At 35.9% G+C, this 21243-nt stretch overlaps 1 protein-coding gene across 4 annotated transcripts in view; it reads left to right on the top strand.

The window, feature by feature from the left end:
* TFG (trafficking from ER to golgi regulator) overlaps window positions 1–21243 on the top strand; it is a 35498-nt gene that overhangs the window by 4629 nt on the left and 9626 nt on the right. For 2 of the 4 annotated variants that reach the window (XM_047793695.1, XM_047793686.1), the window contains exons 2-6: window positions 152–378; window positions 4059–4142; window positions 10395–10541; window positions 16284–16451; window positions 21024–21152. In XM_047793695.1, coding sequence (XP_047649651.1) covers window positions 195–378; window positions 4059–4142; window positions 10395–10541; window positions 16284–16451; window positions 21024–21152 — 712 coding nt within the window. In that variant the 5' untranslated portion in view covers window positions 152–194. Of the gene's footprint in view, window positions 1–151; window positions 379–4058; window positions 4143–10394; window positions 10542–16283; window positions 16452–21023; window positions 21165–21243 lie in introns of all 4 variants that reach the window. The other 2 variants (XM_047793678.1, XM_047793668.1) reach the window with 1 other exon arrangement.

The raw sequence follows: 21243 nt of genomic DNA, 5'->3' as shown, positions 1-21243 counted from the left end.
ATAGTTACCTGCAGACAATTTTAACATGAATATGGTAACACTGGAACAGGGACTTTCCTTTGAAGGCCAGAATTTCTTAGATTCTAATAGTAGATTTTCTTTAAACTTTTAAAATATATTTTATAGCTAATTAGCAAAACTATTTTATCAGTCTTTCTCTAGAGTTAGACATATAGAACATCCTGGAGTCTACCATGAATGGACAATTGGATCTGAGTGGGAAGCTAATCATCAAAGCTCAACTTGGGGAGGATATTCGACGAATTCCCATTCATAATGAAGATATTACTTATGATGAATTAGTGCTAATGATGCAAAGAGTCTTCAGAGGAAAACTTCTGAGTAATGATGAAGTTACAATAAAATATAAAGATGAAGGTAAGAGTGTTTCCAAAGTTAGTTTTTAAAAGCCTAAGTATTATATGTGTTCTTTTGCCCATTTTTTTCATTGTACTCAATAAAAATTATGTTCCCTTCCATGGTAATTGAATACCATTTTATTTAATGAGATGTTCATGTAGTTATAATTTTTTTTAAAAAAAAAATTAGAGTTGATTTACAATGTGTGGCACTTTCTGCTGTACTGTAATTTTTCTCATAAGTTAAAAATAAGTGATTTATTACTAGAAGGGGGTTTTAAGCGATAGGACACTTCCACATATGTTTTTAAAAGGCATTTTTTTTTCCTCTTCTACTTGTGCAGTTCTGCCTGCCTTTTTGCTTTTAAAACCAAACTTTCACTCATTTCCCAAAGTGAAAGGGAGATTAGTAGGTTTTGAATGAGGAAGAATTTTTTTTTTTTTTTTGGTCTTTTGTCCTTTTTAGTGCCACACCTGCTAGGGATCTAATGGGAGCTGTAGCTGCACAGCAACGAGGGATCCAGGCCGTTTCTGTGACCTATGCCCAGCTCACGGCAGTGCCAGATCCTTAGCCCACTGAGCGAGGCCAGGGATCGAATCTGAAGCCTTATGGTTCCTAGTCAGATTCGTTTCCACTATGCCAGGACGGGAACTCCTGAATGAGAAAGAATTTGATGGTCAACTAAGTATGGGAAATCTAGTTTAACAAAAAAGCATATTTCTTTATTGCAGGAATTTTTAGAGCATGTAACATGCTGATGTATGCTGTCAGTTTATGCAGTATTCCCTGGCACATTTGACCACAAAACTGTTTTTATGGAGATGGATTTTACATGACATGTGTTTCTTCAAACACTTGTGGAACTATAGTAGTGGACTGTCTTTATTTCTTTTTCTTTGGACCTGTCTTCTTTGTTAACATCTCTACTGAAATTGTGCTTTAGGTGTTCACCAGTGTCTTTATTACCCCTGAATATATTTCCAGTTATTTCACTTGATCTCAATAATAGGCACTGCTATCCACACCATCTTTTTTTAAAATACTCTTATACTGTAACATCTCTGACACTGTGCCGTTTCAGTTTTCTTCTTATCACTAATATCTTTTCTGCCTCTGTGTGTGTTGACTTGAAGTAATGCCAGCTGTTATAACAGAAATCTTAAAATCTCAGTTCCTTAACACTCAAGAAATCATTCAGGCAATTAGGTTGACAAAATCTGGTATCTTCAACATGTGCCTTACAAGCTCACCTTGAGCATTGACATCCAGCAAGCAGCTGTATGGAGACAGTGTAGAGGATCATGTGGAAGATTGTACTCTCTAGGCCCTGAGGTGGTATATGTCAATTCCCTCATAAAACATTGGCCTGGTTGGACAGCCACTTTTCCAACAATTTACACTATGAAAGGGGAGTATAAATCATTGATGATCAGCTAAGCTGATTATTTAGCCACAGGTGTAACTTGTTTTTCTTTTTTGTAACATATGATGTAGTGGTACCCCAAACCCATGTTAAGGAACAAAAAAGGAGAGCAGTTTTCTTCCCTAACAATACCATCTACTTACAGTACATTGACTTTAACTTGTGTGATTTTCTTTTTTTTTTTTTTTGGTCTTTTCTGGGGCTGTACTCGTGGCATATGGAGGTTCCCAGGCTAGGGGTCTGATTGGAGCTGTAGCCACTGGCCTACGCCATAGCACAGCAATGCCAGATCCCAGCTGAGTATGTGACCTACACCACAGCTCACGACAACACCGGATCCTTAACCCACTGAGCAAGGCCAGGGATCGAACCCGCAACCCCATGGTTCCTAGTCAGATTGTTAACCACCTAGCCGCGATGGGAACTCCACTTGTGTGACTTTCAATTGCATGCCTAAGTTTGATCAATTTGTTCTTTTTTTTTTTTGAGGTCACAACTCAAGTTTTTATGGTTTTTGTTTTATGTTTTATTTGAGATGATTTGCTCTTACCTCAACTGGGCATATTTTAAACTGCCCTCACTGTTTTACTGGCTTTCTCTTAACTCTGTTATTTATTTATTTATTTATTTATTTATTTTTTGGTCTTTTGTCTCTTTTTAGGGCCGCACCTGTGCTATATGGAGCTTCCCAGGCTAGGGGTCTAATCGGAGCTACAGCTGCTGGCCTATACCACAGCCATAGCCATGCCAGATCAGAGCCATGTCTGCGACCTACACCACAGTTCATGGCAACGTCAGATCCTTCACCCACTGAGCAAGGCCAGGGATCGAACCTGCAACCTCATGGTTCCTGGTTGGATTCATTTCTGCTGTGCCACCACGGGAACTCCTCTTATTTTTGTTTAGCAAAGGGTCAGCATATTTTTTCCTTAAAGAATCAGATAGTAAATATTTTAGTATTGTAGGTCACATAAGGCTTCTATCTCATTTTTTTCTAGACTCTTTAAAAAGTATAAAAACCGTTTTTAGTCTGAAGTCCTATAAACAAGGATATGACCATTGGTTGCAGTTTATGATCCCCTAGCTTAGGGTGTCCTCATTGTTGAAATTTTGTCTTCACCTCCAGCTACTGCATTGGATTTGTTTTTAATCGTGTATTTGAGTGTTTTGAGTTGTATGTATTTGTGTTCCATAGGCTTTTGAGCACTGTATTAGAGGGCTGGCTTAGGTAAAAATTTCCTGCCATTGGAGTTACTCTGTTCCATTGTGGAATTCAATAAAGAAAAAGGCAGTTATAGAAAGTTTCCTTCTTCTAAAAAATACGTCTATGAATAGAATCCCTGAAGTTGAGCATTAGATACATTTGATTTAAGAAATGGGTCTGGTTATAAACAGCTGAAAACAATAACAAAATCCTTAGTCACGCCTTTTATTGCCATCTTTGTCCAAAATAAGTGTGCCTAATCAGTGTTAGAATTGGTGTAGCAGAGCATTGCTGGAGCGGCCTCTTAGCCTCTTTAGGACAACCCCCCTCTGCCCCCAGCTGTGTCTGTGAAGATACCTTGCAGAGGCCCCTGACCACAGCTCCTTGCTCTGGCTGCTTTTCTCTTCTTTCTCTCTCTAGCAGTTTTTTTCCCTAGCACTTTGAAAGCGTTTGAACAGGGAGTTGATATGTTAATTACAGTACTCTTTATCCTTGGGATCAGGGGATTTCTGAATCTTGTATATATGAATACTTTTTCTGGGGAGAATTGATAGTTTTCATCTTCGTGTCAAAATGGTCAGGGACCTAAAAGACTCCACTGCCTATCCATTTTAAGAACAATTCTGTAAAACTCTTTTTTGCAACCTTTTTAGTTACTGTTATATGTGGCTTCCCCTCCATTACCGTCAGTGTCATTTTACTGTACTTAGAATTAAAGTTTGAACTTTGAGAATCATTATTTTAATTTCTAATATATATATTAAAAATTTTAGAATGGAAAAGATTTCAGTCTAAACTATAATCTGGTGACTAGTAAAAGATTACTTGATGTATTAATCTTTGCAATGTTTTGACTCTTTTTATGAGGATATGATAGATATCTTGCCATAAAAGTAATCAGAATTGATTTAGTATCTTTTTGAACAAATACATTTTTCCTATTTCCTTTAATGTTTAAGGATTTTGTGGGAGATTCTAATTATACTATGTGATCTAAATTTTGGATTTTAATTGAACATAGATCCTAGTTTACTGTTGATGCAGATCTGAGACTTTTTTTTTTAATTTCAGATGGAGATCTTATAACAATTTTTGATAGTTCTGACCTTTCCTTTGCAATTCAATGTAGTAGGATACTGAAACTGACATTATTTGGTAAGTGGTAAACTTCCTGATTTGTTTTATTCATTGTATTTTTATTAAAAACTTTTTATTTTTTTCCTTTTAAAGACTCAGAATTAAGTGATAACTTTTTCAGCTTTATCAGAATTTTTGAATTATTAAGGTATATATTCTATTTCTTTGAAGATTAATAGGAAATAGGCATATTTTAAATTCTTTGTCTGTTGTTACCGTAAATAGTAATATGTACAACTTGTATAAATATTTCCAAGATTGAAAATAATTGCAAGGTTAAAACTGCCTTTATTAAGTTTAGTTCTCTAAGAATGTATAATTATCTTTTATAACATAGTATGTTTTTACTTATTCTCAGGGTTTAACATATAGGCCTGATACTTTTCAGACATTGTTTTTCAAGGAATACTTAAGATTAGAGATCTGATTTAAAAATATATAAGACTAATTTTAATCTTTTAGGTTTTATTTCTTGTAGATTATAACAGATTTGCAAGGCAGACCTCTTAAGACATAAGATAGAAATGATTGTAGAGTTAATTAAAGTGGCAGTATTATTATGTGAAAAATAAAATGTGGGCTTTTCCTGGATGTTTCGGTTAGCATTTAAAAAAAAATTAATGTGGCACTGAACCTTACGGTTCCATGAAATATGATCATGGCCAGTTGATTTAATTTGTATTTATTTCATTTCCATCTAGGAAGGGTGAATATGAGACATTTAAAAATGCTAATAACAAACTGTTAAAAAATTTTTAAAATTAAAAGTATTTTCTTACAGTATTGAATCTAAAATACTTAAGCACTGTTAGATAAATTGAAAAACCTTCATTCCAGAAACAGGACATGTTAGAAAAACATTTCAGGTATACTTTGTGAATTACATACCTCAGCCTGCTCAGGAGAGTAAGGAAAATATTAGGGACCAAAGTATAGTAGGAATTAAAAACCAGGGCCTGAAATAGTGAAAGCTGAAACTTGGGATGTTTTTGGTGGTGATGGTGAAGGACTACATAATCTAAGGACTTGTCCTTTGGTATCTATATGATCTAGACCTTGGATCCTAGATTCCCTGTGGCTATACTTTCAAAAGAGTATTATGGAAGAAAAATCTTCACTGATAGAGGAAAAATCAAGAATTGACAAAGGAAACTGTCATATACCCTGGACTGTTTGTGAAGGCTCTTTTGAGGATTCAGAACCATGGTCCTTAAACTTTCTTCATAGTTTGCGAACTCCCAAGCTCAGATACCACCACAAAGAACTGCAAGGAATATAGGCAAAAATCTCTTTGGAGGAATATATGTTCTCAGTCCAAGTCACATAGACTTCTCAGAGATAAAATCCTGTTGGTGAACTTAAAGCTCGAAACTGTGAGACATGTGAAACACCTATGTAAGCAAGAAACTATGGACACAACTAGTAGAGATTTCCAAAAACTTCAGTTAATAGAAATAATAAAATATGTGTTACAAGTTGTAAGAAGAGATTATATAAGAAGGCACTATGAAAAAGGAATAAGACAGTTTAAAAAAACATGAAGTAGATAAACAAGGACCTACTGTGTAGCATAGGGAACCATATTCAGCATCTTATAATAACTTGTAATGGAAAAGAATCTGAAAAAGAATACACACACACACACGTATAACTGAATCACTTTGCTGTACACCTGTAACATGACATTGTAAATCAACTACATGTCAATAAAAAAAACCAAAAAAATCCCCCCCCCCCCAAAGAACTTAGTAAATTTTGGAAATGAAAAATACAATCATTAAAATTAACTGCTAAGTAGAGAGGAAGAACTGCTGAAAAGGGCGTTAGTAAATTGGAAGGTAGTCTAAAGGAATTATACAATAGAGCACAAAAGCGGAGATGGAGAATAATAGAATTTGAGGAAGTCCAGCCTATTTTCATTAAGACTTTAAGGAAGGCAAGAATAGGGAAGTGGAAATAAATGAGGCAGTAATGGCTAAAGAAATTTTTAGAATTTGTAAAAGATATAAACCCTCAGTTTGAGGAGGCACAATGAGTCCTGGGCAGGATAAAAATCTTAATAGGATGAATTGTCATGAAGCTGGAGAATACATAAGACAGAGATAATCTCAAAAGTAGCCTAAGTAAATAAGACTGGTCACCTACATAACAATAAACTGTTAGTAGATTTCTTCATAATAATAATAGAAGCCAAAACACAATAGAATAACATCCTCCACTTCAGGAAAAGGTGAGTAAAAAAGCAACAGACTGTGGTCTGTTAAGGAATAAGGGTAAATAAAAACATTATCAAACAAAGACAGAATTTATCACTCATGGAGCCTTGTTAAAAGATTTTTTTAAATGGTTCATTAACAAGAAATTGAGGAGTTCTGATTGTGGCTCAGTGGGTTAAGAATCTGACTGGTATCCACACAGATGTGGGTTGGATCCCTGGCCTTGCTCATTGAGTTAAGGACCTGGCATGCCACAAGCTGAGGTGTAGGTCACAGATGTGGCTTGGATCTGGCATTGCTGTAGCTGTGCTATAGGCTGGCAGGTGCAGCTCTGATTCGACCCTTAGCCTGGTAACATCCATATGCTATAGGTGAGTCCAGGGCAGGATAAAAATCTTAATAGGATGTGTGTGTGTGAACACACTTTCTTATTAGAAAGAAAACACACTCACACACACATGCCCCAAGAAGGAAATTGAATCTAGAATGTTGAAAGATGTAAGAATCTGTGAGCAGATAAATTGCTTTAACATGTATAAATTTAAACGAGCATTGATTATTAAGAAATAATAGTTTTAGGAATATGGAAACAAGATGGGACAAAAATACTGAGCAATAATTATATGTAAGACAGCAGAGGATAATAGGAATTAAAATGTTTTAAAGAACTGGATTTTTGTGGAGAAGAATAGTAATTTTTAAAATTGAAGTGTGCATTTTTGTTTTTTTAGGGTATATGGAGGTTCCCAGGCTAGGGATCAAATTGGAGCTGTAGCCGCCGGCGTACAGCACAGCCACGCAAGATCTTATGGCAACACCGGATCCTTAACCCCCTGAGCGAGGCCAGAAATCGAACCTGCATCCTCATGGATGCTAGTCAGATTCGTTAACCGCTGAGCCACTACAGGAACTCCCAAAGTGTGCATTTCTAAAATAAGAGTGACTATTGAAAGACTAGAAATAGCCCCTAAAGGGAAAAGAAGGAAACAAAGGGTACTTACTTGGTTCATTAGATGGTGAGGAAGGAGGAAAAGAAGCAGAGAGAAAGCTTGATAAATAGAAAGCACAAACTACTAATCACAGTACACATAAAGAGACTAAACATAAAGTTAAAAGACAGACTCTTTTATTGGAGTTAAACAGAATCTTGTTACATGCTGGTTACAAGAGACATACCGAAAACCACAAAGCTAATATTCTGGTGATATTAACGGAATAGACTCTTAAGTGAAAACTTTATTAGTAATAGTCACTTCATCATGATAAAAAATAATTCTCTGGGAAGATAATTCTGAACACTTATGCCAGTAGCTTTAGATTTTTCCTCGAGAAGAAATTGACAGAAAAAGGAAAAATTCATAATCATAGGGGAGCATTTAATACTCTTCTTACTGAAACTGATAGATCCAGCAGCCTCAAAATTTAAACAAAACGGATAACAGGCTTGATCTTGTGCATCTAGTAATTAGGAAGGGATTCAGTTTTTCTTTAGTGCAGATGGACATTTATAAAAATTGACCATGTACTAGGTTTTCCAATGAGTCTCAGTAAATATCCAAGAAGGAATAGCCTAGAAATTATTCTTAAGTCTCGTTAGAAACCACTAGATTAAAAAGGTCACACAAACTCCCAATACTTTTGAAGATAAAAAAATGTTTTTATTTAGTTATTTTAAAAAATTTTATATGGATGTATGAATATATACATATGTGTATATGCATATGGTTTTTTTGTTTGTTTTTGGTTTTGTCCACGGCATGTGGAAGTTTCCAGGCCAGGGATCAAATCTGAGCCACAGCAGTGACAATGCTGATGCTTAACTTTTAGGCCACCAGAACACCTCAAAAAATGCTTTAAAATAACATGTCAAAGAAGAAATCATAATGGGAATTAGAAATAATTAGTGATGACTTTTATATGACAGTTTTTAGAGTATGCCAAAGCCAAGTACAAAAAGGACAGGATAAGTTCAGATAACTTAGTAGGAAGAAATTAGAGAGCAGAAATTAACTAGAAGCTGGAGAATTGATAGGATTAGCAATTTTGAAAAGGTATGATAAATCTCTATTAAGTTTATTTAAGAAAAAAGACAAGCAGTATTAGGAATGAAAAGGGGCATAACTTCAGATGCATTGCTGTAAGGGAGCATGAACACTGGAGAATGATGGAGTGTTAGTAAAAATATGTTAGGAATTTTCATAGGGTTAGGGCTTATGTTAGGTGATTTGGATCAAGTTCAAGATGGTGAGGCTTTACTCAAGATTGAATGGCGTCAGGAAATGGGGGGTAGTCCTATGATTGGGTGTTTTACTAAATCTTATCCAGCAGGTGCAGGGGGGGGGAATGAATTGAGGCTAAAGCTGCAATTGGTACAAGTGGCAATCACCCATTAGCCAGCATTATTTGGTCTTTTTTGTGGTTCGTTCAGTGTTGTTGTTTTTTCCTGAGTTCTCACATGATTATGGCCTGGCTTTCTTTTTTGTCTTGATTTATCACAGTCCCAGAGTGATCTTTTCTCACTGATATTAAAAAAATTTTTTTTAATGGAAATATAGTTGATATACTGTTGGTGTCCGTTGAAATTGTTCATGTTCAACAAGAGACCACCACTAACCTGTGAGTGCCAGGCCAGCTTCTGGCAACACTAAAGCCTGTCTTACAGCACTGGGCCAGTTCCCAGCTGTCAGAATCTGCTTTTCTTCTCTTCAGCTGTTAGAGAAAAATAGTAATTCCCAGTGAAAGCCAATAATTAATTGATACATATAGGAGATTATATTGAACTTCCTTGTAACTATATAGGGAATATGTAAAATACTGGTGGATTGTCTTTTAAAAACTTATATTGGTGGTTTGATGTTTGAAACATTTTACAAAGAATCTCAAAGAACCTTTATTTTCAAATAGATTTCCTTTTCTAATTTGGTGTCTTAGGAATTTGTGTATATGTATATTAACAATGCATAAAAATTTTTAGTTTAATTTTTGAATTCCTATCTTGAGGTTTGCCTTCAGAGCCTTGTGTCACTTTTTTTTTTTTTTTAAATTAATAATCTCAGTGGTGACAGTCTGTTGCTGGATGGAGGGTTTTTTTTTTTAAGTCAGCCGAAAGTCATTTGGACAAAATGGATAGTCAAATGAGGTAATATTGCCTTCATTTAAAAAATAACATCGTGATTATCGAATAATCTCTGACTTTTTGTGGCTTACGTGCTGCTTTTGAAGTAACTACTTAGAAGGACAGTGGTGATGTAGATTCATGAGTTCTTCATTTTCTTAATAGGTTACTTTTTAGGTCAGTTATTTTAGGTAGCTAATTTTTCCTTTTTTTAAGGTCAGAAGTAGGCAAGAAGAATAACAGACCTACGGTCATATTACACCTTTAATAAGGTATTTATTGTATTATTTCATGGATGTAAAAGAATTGTGTGAAATAAAATGAGCTTTTAAAGGTACATAATTTCTATTAAAATATATTAAAGCTTTCTGTAGTTTTTATTTCACTGTAGTTGAATTCTTTTTTTTTTTTTTTTTTTGGTCTTTTTAAGGTCAAACTCATGGCATATGGAAGTTCCCCGGCTAGGGGTTGAATCGGAGCTGTAGCTTCGGGCCTACACCACACTCACAGCAACATGGGATCTGAACTGCATCTGCGACCTACATCATAGCTCACAGTAACACAGGATCCTTAACCCACTGAGCGAGGGCAGGGATCGAACCTATGTCCTCATGGATATTAGTTGAATTTGTTACTGCTGAGCCATGAAGGGAACTCCTTGAATTCCTCTCAAGCCTTTAAAAAAAAAACAAAAAACCATTATGGGTCATAAGCTATAGATCTGGCATTTATTAAGATGGGTGAATATTATTTCTGAAAATAAGTATTTTATTTATTCCTTAAAAAGTTCTTCAAATGATATCAATAGGTATCTTGTTTGATTTTAACTTTTTAAAGAGGTTATTTTGAAGCTTTTTTTTTTCTCACTGCATACTATTCTATTGATAAACCTATTAAAGAATATTTCCTGATTTTAAGAAAATGAATGCTTTATTTCAGTTAATGGTCAACCAAGACCCCTTGAATCAAGTCAAGTGAAATATCTACGTCGAGAACTGATAGAACTTCGAAATAAAGTGAATCGCTTGTTGGATAGCTTGGAACCACCTGGAGAACCAGGACCGTCCACCAACATTACTGAAAATGGTAGACCATGAGTCCATTTTATTCTGACTTATCCTTCCTTTTGCAGATCTCTCTCTCTCTCTCTTTTTAAAAACTCTTCTGGAGTAGGTTGGCACTTCCTTTGTCACCCACTGTCATTTTCATTGTCATTGTGCTAATCTTCATATCTGTATCTCCAAACCTGGCTTTCATCAAGATTACCGGGAGATTTTATTATACCAGTTCCTGTATCTCTGGGTCTGGGGATACCATTGTTAAAGTGCCCTCTGGGTGATTGTTTTACAGCTGGTCTTAAGACACCTGAGTTTATGGTATAGGTCAGTTTTTAAACCTCTTTGACTCTTGAACCCTTTTCAGTGTAATAGTTAATTAATGAACCTTAGGAATGGAAATCATTTCATGAATTTTATGTGCTATAGAAAGGAGTTTCAAGTAAAAGTAATTTTAGATAAGTACATTCAAATGGTTTATTGTAAAGTTTATCTTAAACAGGATGTTCATAATATGCAAAGAAAAATACATATTTTTTCCCCCATTTTATAGATATGTGCTATAGTTAAAGCAAGGTTTATTGAAAAATTTGGAACAATATAGTTTTGGAATCAAATATGAAATGTAGACTGGAATTTAAGTATGGCTTGAAATTAGATTTTTAAAAACTTGCTTTCCTCAACTTTTACTATTCTTAGATGTTGCACTTTAAAAAAATTTTTTTAATAATTTTTATATTTGCATATAAGTTTTATTTGCATAAAACTTGTGAAATAGTAGCATTTTATAGATTGTGGATTACTGGCTGTAAGGGGCTTAATTGAAAATGATTTTGTGGAAAGTGGCATATTGCAACATTTAGATTCTGAGATACTCTATTTTTTGGCCCTATTCAAATTTTGTAATTCTGTTTAATTTACTTCTAGTTTAAGTAAAGTTATATTTTCCATAATTTTCTTCTTCCTCCAGCCATGTGGAATTGTGTTAATGGTAGATACTTGACAAATATTTGGTGATAGATTAGTAATTTCTGATTCCACCTCTAGATTTCAGAATGTATTAGAGATTTGCTGAAAAACTGTAATGAGATCCTTCTGGCCTCTTTATAGTGAAACCTTTGTATTTCAGATCAAAGCAGATTGCCTTCTCTGAACCCTGTCTCTCCAAACAAAACTCTTCAATTTTAGGTCAAGGATCTAGAGAAAACTTTTGACCATTTTCCCAGAAGAAATCATAGATGCTGATAAAACAACATTTGCATGTAATTTGAGGGGCTTTAAGCATTTGTAGAATATTATGAAACAGATAAAAATTTAACAAGTAGATCTAGTACTGTGCAGAAATTATCTAGATTTATAAGCTAAATTATCTAGATTTATAAGCTTTTTGGTTTTGTTGAAACAGTCTGTTTACTCACTTCTTGCCACATACTACTTTTCTTTATCAGTTTATTTCCAGGTGTTACCTGTTTTATTGTTAACCTTTCACTTATGTTAATATAAAAGATGTTAAAATTGGTTTCTTCTTCGCATCTTGGAAATTATATCATATGTTGTTTCTTTATGTGACCATCCTTCTAGTCATTGTGTCCTGAGTTAATCTAATGAACTAATACTTTCTGTATTAGTATCTGATCACTTACCTCTTGACCACCTGCCTTTTATGAAATATCCTAAATTTGTAAGCTCTTAATCTTCTCAAGGAAAAAAAAAAAGCATTAAACAAGCCCCCCGCCCCGCCCCAAGCTACATCAAAAAAAAGTCTAGTCCACAGAACAAAACTACCAATCACTGTCAGTACTCTTTTTTTTTTTTTTGTCTTTTGTCTTTTTTGTTGTTGTTGCTATTTCTTGGGCCGCTCCCGAGGTGTATGGAGGTTCCCAGGCTAGGGGTTGAATCGGAGCTGTAGCCACCGGCCTACACCAGAGCCACAGCAACGCGGGATCCAAGCCGCCCGGCGTCTGCAACCTACACCACAGCTCACGGCAACGCCGGATCCTTAACCCACTGAGCAAGGGCAGGGACCGAACCCGCAACCTCATGGTTCCTAGTCGGATTCGTTAACCACTGCGCCACGACGGGAACTCCCTCTGTCAGTACTCTTTAGAACCATGTGGCTTGCCCTTCCAGAAACATGTGGCTAACTGTTCTCCAGTTCTCTGCCTCTGTGATGGAACTGCTTGGACATTTGCTTTCCTCAGTGAGGCAAATGATGTATCGGCTACATTAAATACTGGATCACCCTATTGCAGTAGGTACTGGAGCAACTAGTAGGATAGTGGACATATATTCCTGATGAATTTATTTTGCAGTAAGTGCAAGAATGCATAGGTAGTGGAAGGTTGCAGTGTGAGAGGAAATAATCATAAGATTGATGTGATACTCTCTTGGGATATAGCCTTGGAAATAGATGAAGGAAATTGTTAAGGAAGATGGGTGACTAGCAGACTTTTTTTTTTTAAGGTTTTTATTTTTTCTATTGTAGTTGATTTATAATATTCTATCAATTTCTGCTGTACAGCAAAGTGACCCAGTCATACATATATATATACATTCTTTTCTTGCATAATCCTCTATTATGTTCCATCGCAAGTGACTATAGATATAGTTCCCTGTGCTATACAGCAGGATCTCATTGCTTATCTTCTCCAAATGCAGTTGTTTGCATCTACTAACCCCAAACTCCCAGTCCATCCCACTCCCTCCCCCTCCCCCAGCAACTGTTCTCCAAGTCCACGAGTTTGTTTCTTTTCTGTAGGTAGTTTCATTTGTGCCATATATTAGATTCCATATATAAATGATATCATGGTATTTGGCTTTATCTTTCTGATTTATTTCTCTTAGTATGAGAGTCTCTAGTTCCATCCATGTTGCTGCATGTGGCATTATTTTGTTCTTTTTATGGCTGAGTGGTATTCTATTATGTATATGTACCACATCTTCTTAATCTATTCATCTGTTGATGAATAGCATTTGGGTTTTTGGGTTTTTTTAGCATGGGCATTTGGGTTTTTCCATGTCTTGGGCTATTGCAGATAGTGCTGCAATGAACATAGGGGTGCATGTGTCTTTTTCAATGAAAATTTTGTCTGTATATATTCCCAGGAGTGGGATTGCTGGGTCATGTGGTATTTCTATATTTAGTTTTCTGAGGTACCTCTATACTGGTTTCCATAGTGGTTGTACCAATTTACATTCCCATCAACAGTGAAGGAGGGTACTCTTTTTTCCATACCCTCTCCAATATTTGTTATTTGTTGACTTGTTAATGATGGCCATTCTGACTGCTGTGAGATGGTACCTCATTGTAGTTTTGATTTGCATTTCTGTGATAATCAGTGATGTTGAGCATTTTTTTCACGTGCTTGTTGGCCATCTGTGTATCTGTATATCTTCAGAAAAATGTCTATTCAGGTCTTCTGCCCATTTTTCAATTGGGTTGTTTTTTTTTTTTTTTTGCTGTTGTAGAAGTTGTTTGTGTATTTTAGAGATTAAGCCCTTGTCACTTGCCACTTGCATTATTTGAAACTTTTCTCCCATTCTATAGGTTGTCTTTTTTTTTTTTTTTAATGGTTTCCTTTGCTGTGCAAAATCTTGTCAGTTTGATTAGGTCTCATTGGTTTATTTTTGTTTATTTCTATTGCCTTAGGAGACCGACCTAAGAGAACATCTATATGGTTGATGTCAGAGAATGTTTTGCCTGTGTTCTCTTCTAGGAGTTTTATGGTGTCTTGTCTTATGTTTAAGTCTTTAAGCCATTTTTAGTTTATTTTTGTTCATGGTGTGAGGGTGTGTTCTAGTTTCATTGATTTACATGCAGCTGTCCAGTTTTTCCAGCACCACTTTCTGTGGAGACTGTCTTTTTGCCTCCTTTGTCAAAGATTAATTGATCTTAGGTGTCTGGGTTTATTTCTGGGTTCTCTATTCTGTTCCATTGGTCTGTATGTCTGGTTTTGTACCAGTAGCATACTGTCTTGATTACTGTAGCTTTGTTATATTGTCTGAAGTGTGAGAGCATTATGCCTCCTGCTTAGTTTTTTTTTCCTCAGGATTGCTTTGGGGATTCTGGGTCTTTTATAGTTCCATATACTTTTTTTTTTCTTTTTTTTTGTCTTTTTGCTGTTTATAGGGCCACTTCCGTGGCATATGGAGGTTCCCAGGCTAGGGGTCTAATTGGACATGTAGCTGCAGCCTGCGCCAGAGCCACACCAACACGGGATCTGACCCATGTCTGGGACCTTCACCACAGCTCACAGCAACACCGGATCCTTAACCCACTGAGCAAGGCCAGGGATCGAACCCTTAACCTCATGGTTCCTAGTCGGATTTGTTAACCACTGAGCCACGACGGAAACTCCCCATGTACATTTTTGGGTTGTTTGTTCTAGTTCTGTGAAAAATGTCATGGGTAGTTTGATAGGTGGCAGACTTATTTAAAAGGAGTACTTATGGGAGCTTTCTTCGAGAAATTTAGGAAATATTAATGAAACTAGAGGAATGATAGGAATAAATGAGAGCTGCAAGCCCATGTATGCTTGGATTCCACTTAGTGTGTATGTTTTTGCAAGATGAATTTGGTTTAGATCACAGAGATGACCTCATAACTTATATTCACTTACTTGGTGAATTGATAGCAGAAAGGAATTGATAGTTACCTGTTATTTGAGTAAATGGTCAGCAGTATTCTTTTTGTTTATTTATTTATTTTGTTTTGTTTTTAATATCTTTTTAAAATCTTGGCCTTAAGTTCCTATTTATAAAGTATGTATTATTCTTGAACCCCTTTTCCTTAACAGGGTATAAATGTCTGTTTAGAACCTTAGTATCCTTAGAAAAGCATGGTTTTACATTTACCTGCTCATAATGTTTAAAAGCCCGTTTTTCAAAGTATTTTATTATGAAAAAATTTAAACATAGGCAGAAATAGACATAATAGTATAATGAATCCCATGAGCCCATACTCACCTTCAACAGTTGTCAAATCACAGTTTCATGTGCTCTATACCCCCCACATTTCCATCCCTCCCATGTCATTTTGAGTAAATCCCAGACAACTATCTTTCTTCTTTTTTTATTATTCAAATGAATTTATCACATCTGTAGTTGTATAATGATCATAACAATCTGATTTCACAGGATTTCCATCCCACAGCCCAAGCACATCCCCCCACCCCCCAAACTGTCTCCTCCGGAGACCAAAAGTTTTTCAATGCCAGACAACTATCTTTCATCTGTAAAGACTTAGATGAGGAATTTAATGAATATTTTAAAGGAAGAAGTAGTAAATTAAAATTATGTGTTGGCTTGAGATTTCCATGTACTTTAGTAATGAACTAGTAGACAAGTAGAAATAAAACATAAAAGGTTGATATCATAACTTTAGCTTCTTATCCTTCTACAAAATAAAGCATTAGTGCACAGTATGTGTCTGCTACTAGGGTATGGGTTATAGGGCTCCAAAAAAGGGTAAAATGTTTCTGTTTGTAAAGGAGCTTGTATTTTTTTTCCCCCTTATCTGACAGTTCTTAGGGAAGGACCTAGGTATAATTTTTGAAAAGGCTATTATTTATCCTGAATTTCTTACTGGCCTTTTTTCCTGATTTTACAAACAAAAATATAAACAAGTACAAAGAAATGAAATTATAATCCTGTATTCAGAGATACTCTCAACCTTCCAGACTATATGCACATATGTGTTTTCCTGTTCTGTATATTTTAGGCCTTATTAAGTATAGATAAAATGGAAACAAGTTTTTGCTTATTCCTTTTATAGATACTGTGGATGGTAGGGAAGAAAAGCCTGCTGCTTCTGATTCTTCTGGAAAACAGTCTACTCAGGTGATGGCAGCAAGTATGTCAGCTTTTGATCCTTTAAAAAACCAAGATGAAATCAATAAAAATGTCATGTCAGCATTTGGCCTAACAGATGATCAGGTTTCAGGTAAGTTAGTGTCTTCCTCCATCCTTTATTTCCTTTCTCCGTCTTTCCCTCCCATTCCTTCTTTCCTTCTTAAATAGAAGATAACTTGGATATGGTGAAGTGCTTAGATCTTAAAGGCAGTTGTATAAATGTTTAAATATGTATACACCTATAAAAAACACCAACTTGATCAAGATGTAGGTGGTTTCCAGCACCTTGGAAAGCTTTCTCATGCTCTCTCCCAGTCAGTAGAACCCTCCTCCTCTTTAGAGAATAACCTTTGTACAGTTCAGGTACATTGTATTAAAAGTAGAATTCAGGGGGTATGTTATTTTAAAAATCTGAGTCATTTTATAGTCTTCAGATTTATTGCCAGATTTAAGTTATATTTGATGTTTTATTCTCTTCTGATCTTAAATTAGGGAAATTTATTTTGTCGTTTGTCTTTTTAGTGCTGCACCCATGGCATATGGACGTTCCCAGGCCAGGGGTCAAATTGGAGATGTAGCCACCGGCCTACACCACAGCCACAGCAACATGGGATCCGAACCGTTTCTGTGACCTATACCACAGCCACGGCAATGCTGGATCCTTAACCCACTGAGCGAGGCCAGGGATTGAACCCGTGTCCTCATGGACGCTAGTCGGGTTCGTTAACCACTGAACCACGACGGGAACTCCCAAATTAGGGAAATTTAAAAGTAGATTTCTGGTTAGATTGTTTTAGTGTAGAAAGTCCTTTTATGTGAATGTTTTTAACCTTAAAACAGCATCTATACTGTGCTTTCTTTTTATATTTTGGCCAGCATTTTTACTGCCTTCTTCTTTGGGGATTTCAGTTACACATACATTGGGGAGCTTAGTATTGTCGCATGGGTTTCTGAGATTCATTTTTCTTCATTCTTTGTTCTTCAGATCGGATGATTCCTATTGATCTCCCTCAAGTTCACTGATTTTTTCCTTCCATTTTCAATCTGCTGTTGAACCTTTCTAGTGAATTTTTCATCTCAATTATTGTTCTTTTAGCTTTAGAATTTCCATATGGTTCTTTTATAATTTTATTTTTCTCCTTTGATTCCTTATCTTTTCATTCATTAAGATTGTATTTCCCTTTAATTCATTGAAGATATTTTTGTTTAATTCTCTAAAAATATTTATAAAGTTGTTTTGAAACATTTGCTGCGTCCAGCATCTGGGCCTATTTGAAGTCACTTTCTTTTGCTTGCCTTTTCCCTTGAGTATGGGTCACATTCTTGTTTGTTTTCATGTCTGATAGTTTTTTTGTTTGTTTTTTGGAGTTTGTTTTTTGGCCAAGCCTGAGACACCTGGAAGTTCCAAGGCCAGGGATTGAACCTATACCACAGCAGCCACCCAGGCCACTGCATTGACAATGCCGGATCCTTAACCCACTACACCACAGGGGAACTCCTAATAGTTTTTGATTGTAAACTGGATATTGTGGTTATTGTTGTAGTGACTTGGAATTCTTCAGCATAATGCTCTCTCCACTGAGCTATTTCATCAAAGACTTGGGATTCTTTTAGGTTCTTGTGAGGATTTTTTGTTACTGTTGCTCTAGTAGGGAGTTGACTTACATTTACTCAGACTGCTTCTTTTTTCCCAGGGGATTATAGAAGCTGATAGCTCTGCTCAGTCCTTTCAGTTCTAGGTGCTGCCTTTTCTTCTGTGCCCTCGAGGGTGTCACTCTCCCCGCCTAACTGCACGGTCACTTGGGAACTTGGGGCTGAGCTTATACTCAAATTTTAGGTCTCATTCCTTCAGTGACTTCCCTACCAAAGGATTTTTCCCCTTCAAATTCCTATCTGCTTGCTCTGTGGCTTTCTGCTATTGGAGCTACAGAGGTTGGGGTTTGCAATTTTTAGCCATTATAAGTCCAGTGGGGGTAAACTCTTTTCTGGTGTCTTCTGACATTTTGTTAACCTCCAGTAATCAAATAGCTGTTTTATTGTATTTTATCCAGGTTTTTAAGTTGTTACTTGTGGGAGGTTTTACCTGAGCAGTTTGTCATTATCAGTAACTGGAAAAATAGGATTTTGTCTATTAATTTTCTTTCTTTTTGAGACTTTTATGGGATTATTTATTAAAGAGAATTGTGTGAAACTCTGAATTAAGACAGATAATTGTATATGATGTATGTTCGTGGTGGAGTAAGATACCAAGATAAGACAGTCCTGGAGTTCCTGTTGTGGCTCAGTGGTTGACAAATCCAACTAGGAACCATGAGGTTGTGGGTTCAATCCCTGGTCTCCCTCAATGGGTTAAGGATCCGACATTGCTGTGAGCTGTGGTGTAGGTTGCAAACTTTGCTTGGATCCTGCGTTGCTGTGGCTGTGGTATAGCCGGCAGCTATAGCTCCGATTAGACCCCTAGCCTGGGAACTTCATATGCCGCAGGTGCAGCCCTAGAAAAGACAAAAAAAAAAACAAACAAAAAGATAAGACAGTCCATCTGAAAAACACACATTTAGAGCAATTGAAATAAGTTAATATTATAGCTTCTTAATATTTAAGACTTCAAGATATGGCAGATAGAAGAGTAAATAAAATAGTTATATATAAGGTCAGGCTTAAAAGTTTTCATTAGAATATGGTATAGACTAGAATAATATGATTCACATTATATTTGAAGACTTTTTCTGGTAGCTTTGTATGTTGAACTGAAGTAAGGAAGACTGTACACATAGAAAATGCCAGGATACTTTGTAGTCACTTAGGTTATGATGTGAAAAACTTGGCTGCAGTAGTGAATGTGGACATGGGAAAGAGGAGGGATGGAGTATTATGACAGAATGAGCAACATTAACTAATAGTTTACATACAAGACAGAAAAGAGGAATCAAAGTAATATATATATTTTTATGATAATACCATAGTGTTTTTGTATTATCTTTGTTATCCTTCTTAGGAGGGATGTGTCTGTATGTATTTATTTGTCTACATGTTGATAAATATCAGTATAATGGTATACAGAAGCAATCTGACAGTCATCAGTTTCTCTTGCATTACCACTTACTGTTTGTTATTCTAGTTTAGGTTCTCATCAATACCTAGACTATCAGCTTCCATCTGTGTGCCTAGTACAGTGTTAAGTTCTAGGATATACCAGTTCAAAGGATAGAGGTTTGTCCTCAGGGAAATTCGTCTGCTAGTAATTGCAAGTACTTATGTGGAGTTTTCTGAGTGGTAGTCATTTTTATAAGCTCTTGCTGTATAATCACTTTATTTTAATTTTTAAATTTTTTTCGTTAAGGTATAGTTGTTGGTATAATATTATGTAAGTTTCAGGTGAACAACATATTGATTTGTATTAAAGGTTGTACTTCACTTACAGTTATTATAAAATGTTAGCTATATTCTCTTGTATAATCTTGTAGCTTATTTATTTTATATATAGTACTTTGGACTTTTTTAACCTTCTGCCCCTCTTGTTCCTTCCCCTATAGTATGCTTTTATCAGTACTCGCTATGAGCTCTTGTTAACTTCATAATCCTTACAGTAACCTTATGCAGTAGGAATTAGTATTTCTTTTGTACAAATGAGGAAACTGAGGCACAGAAAGAGATCAAGTAACATGCCCAGAATTACACAGCTGTTAAAGTAGCAGCACTGGGATTTGAACCTAGGCAGTCTGGCTCTAAAACCTGTACTTTAACCACTCTTCTATATTGCCTAAATAAGAAAAACTTAAAGAAGTAAACATATCTACACTTGTCTTCAGAATGTCTTTTTTACCTGTTATAGTATTGGAACTATAGTGAATTTTCTCCCTTTACTTCTTTGTTCATTATTTTAGAAGAATTTTGAATGGTTTTATGAGTAAGAGAACTAGGCCTTATGAGGCAAATGAAGAGACTCAGAAGAGAGCTTGGCCAGAAGAGCTCCTAGTGTAAGAGGGAAGATAAGGGCTGTTAGAAATGCAGAGTAGGAAGTTGGTAAGGGTCTTAATAAAAGTACACTCTGTAGAAGTTTACAAGTAGGAAAAAGTATGGGTGGAAAAGTCTTACTCAAAGTGTGGCGTTACAGCTGAGTTTTAAGGAATTTTTATTTAGATGTGTACAAGTGGGACAATGGAACAGTAGTAAATAAAATAGAGGCAGAAAAAGTGTTAGCTATATTAGGGGAATAGGAAATAGGCTTAGCTGAATGGGACATGTGAGAAAAGGAGCTGTGAGAAATGTTTGGACCCTTGAATACCAAACCAGAGAATTGAACTTTATGGGGAGTGGTGTTCTACTGAACAATGAAATGATACTTTTGGGTGATATAAAAGTAGATTGCATAAAGTGGAGAGTATAGGTATCACAGAGTTGAGGTTTGGTTTTTTACAGGGGCAGTATAGGACTCAGTAATGTAACACTCCACACTTTATAGGGAAAGATTTCCAGTAGCTTTGGATTCTTAAGAGACTGGAGCAAAGGGAAAATAGTGTGTTTATCAGTATAAAAGGCTACATTTGGGTTATGCTTATTCTATAGTACTTTTATTTTTAGTCTCTTAAGCAAACTTACTAATTGATTTTGTTGGGGAAAGGTCTTGTATTAGAAACTGAGCTGACTTTTCATGACCACCCAGGGCCACCCAGTGCTCCTGCAGAAGACCGTTCAGGAACTCCCGACAGCATTGCTTCTTCCTCCTCCGCAGCTCACCCACCAGGAGTTCAGCCACAGCAGCCACCATATACAGGAGCTCTGACTCAAGCAGGTCAGAGTGAAGGTAAAATAGAGCCTAGAGCACCTGTGCAGAAGTGTTTATTGTGGGATTGTTGGTAACAGTGAAAAGCTTATATGTGTAC

Source organism: Phacochoerus africanus, chromosome 1 (genome assembly GCF_016906955.1).
Source record: "Phacochoerus africanus isolate WHEZ1 chromosome 1, ROS_Pafr_v1, whole genome shotgun sequence".
Lineage (NCBI taxonomy): Eukaryota > Metazoa > Chordata > Mammalia > Artiodactyla > Suidae > Phacochoerus > Phacochoerus africanus.
The sequence above is the reverse complement of the archived record's forward strand: the minus strand, read 5'-3'. Positions and strand labels throughout refer to the sequence as shown.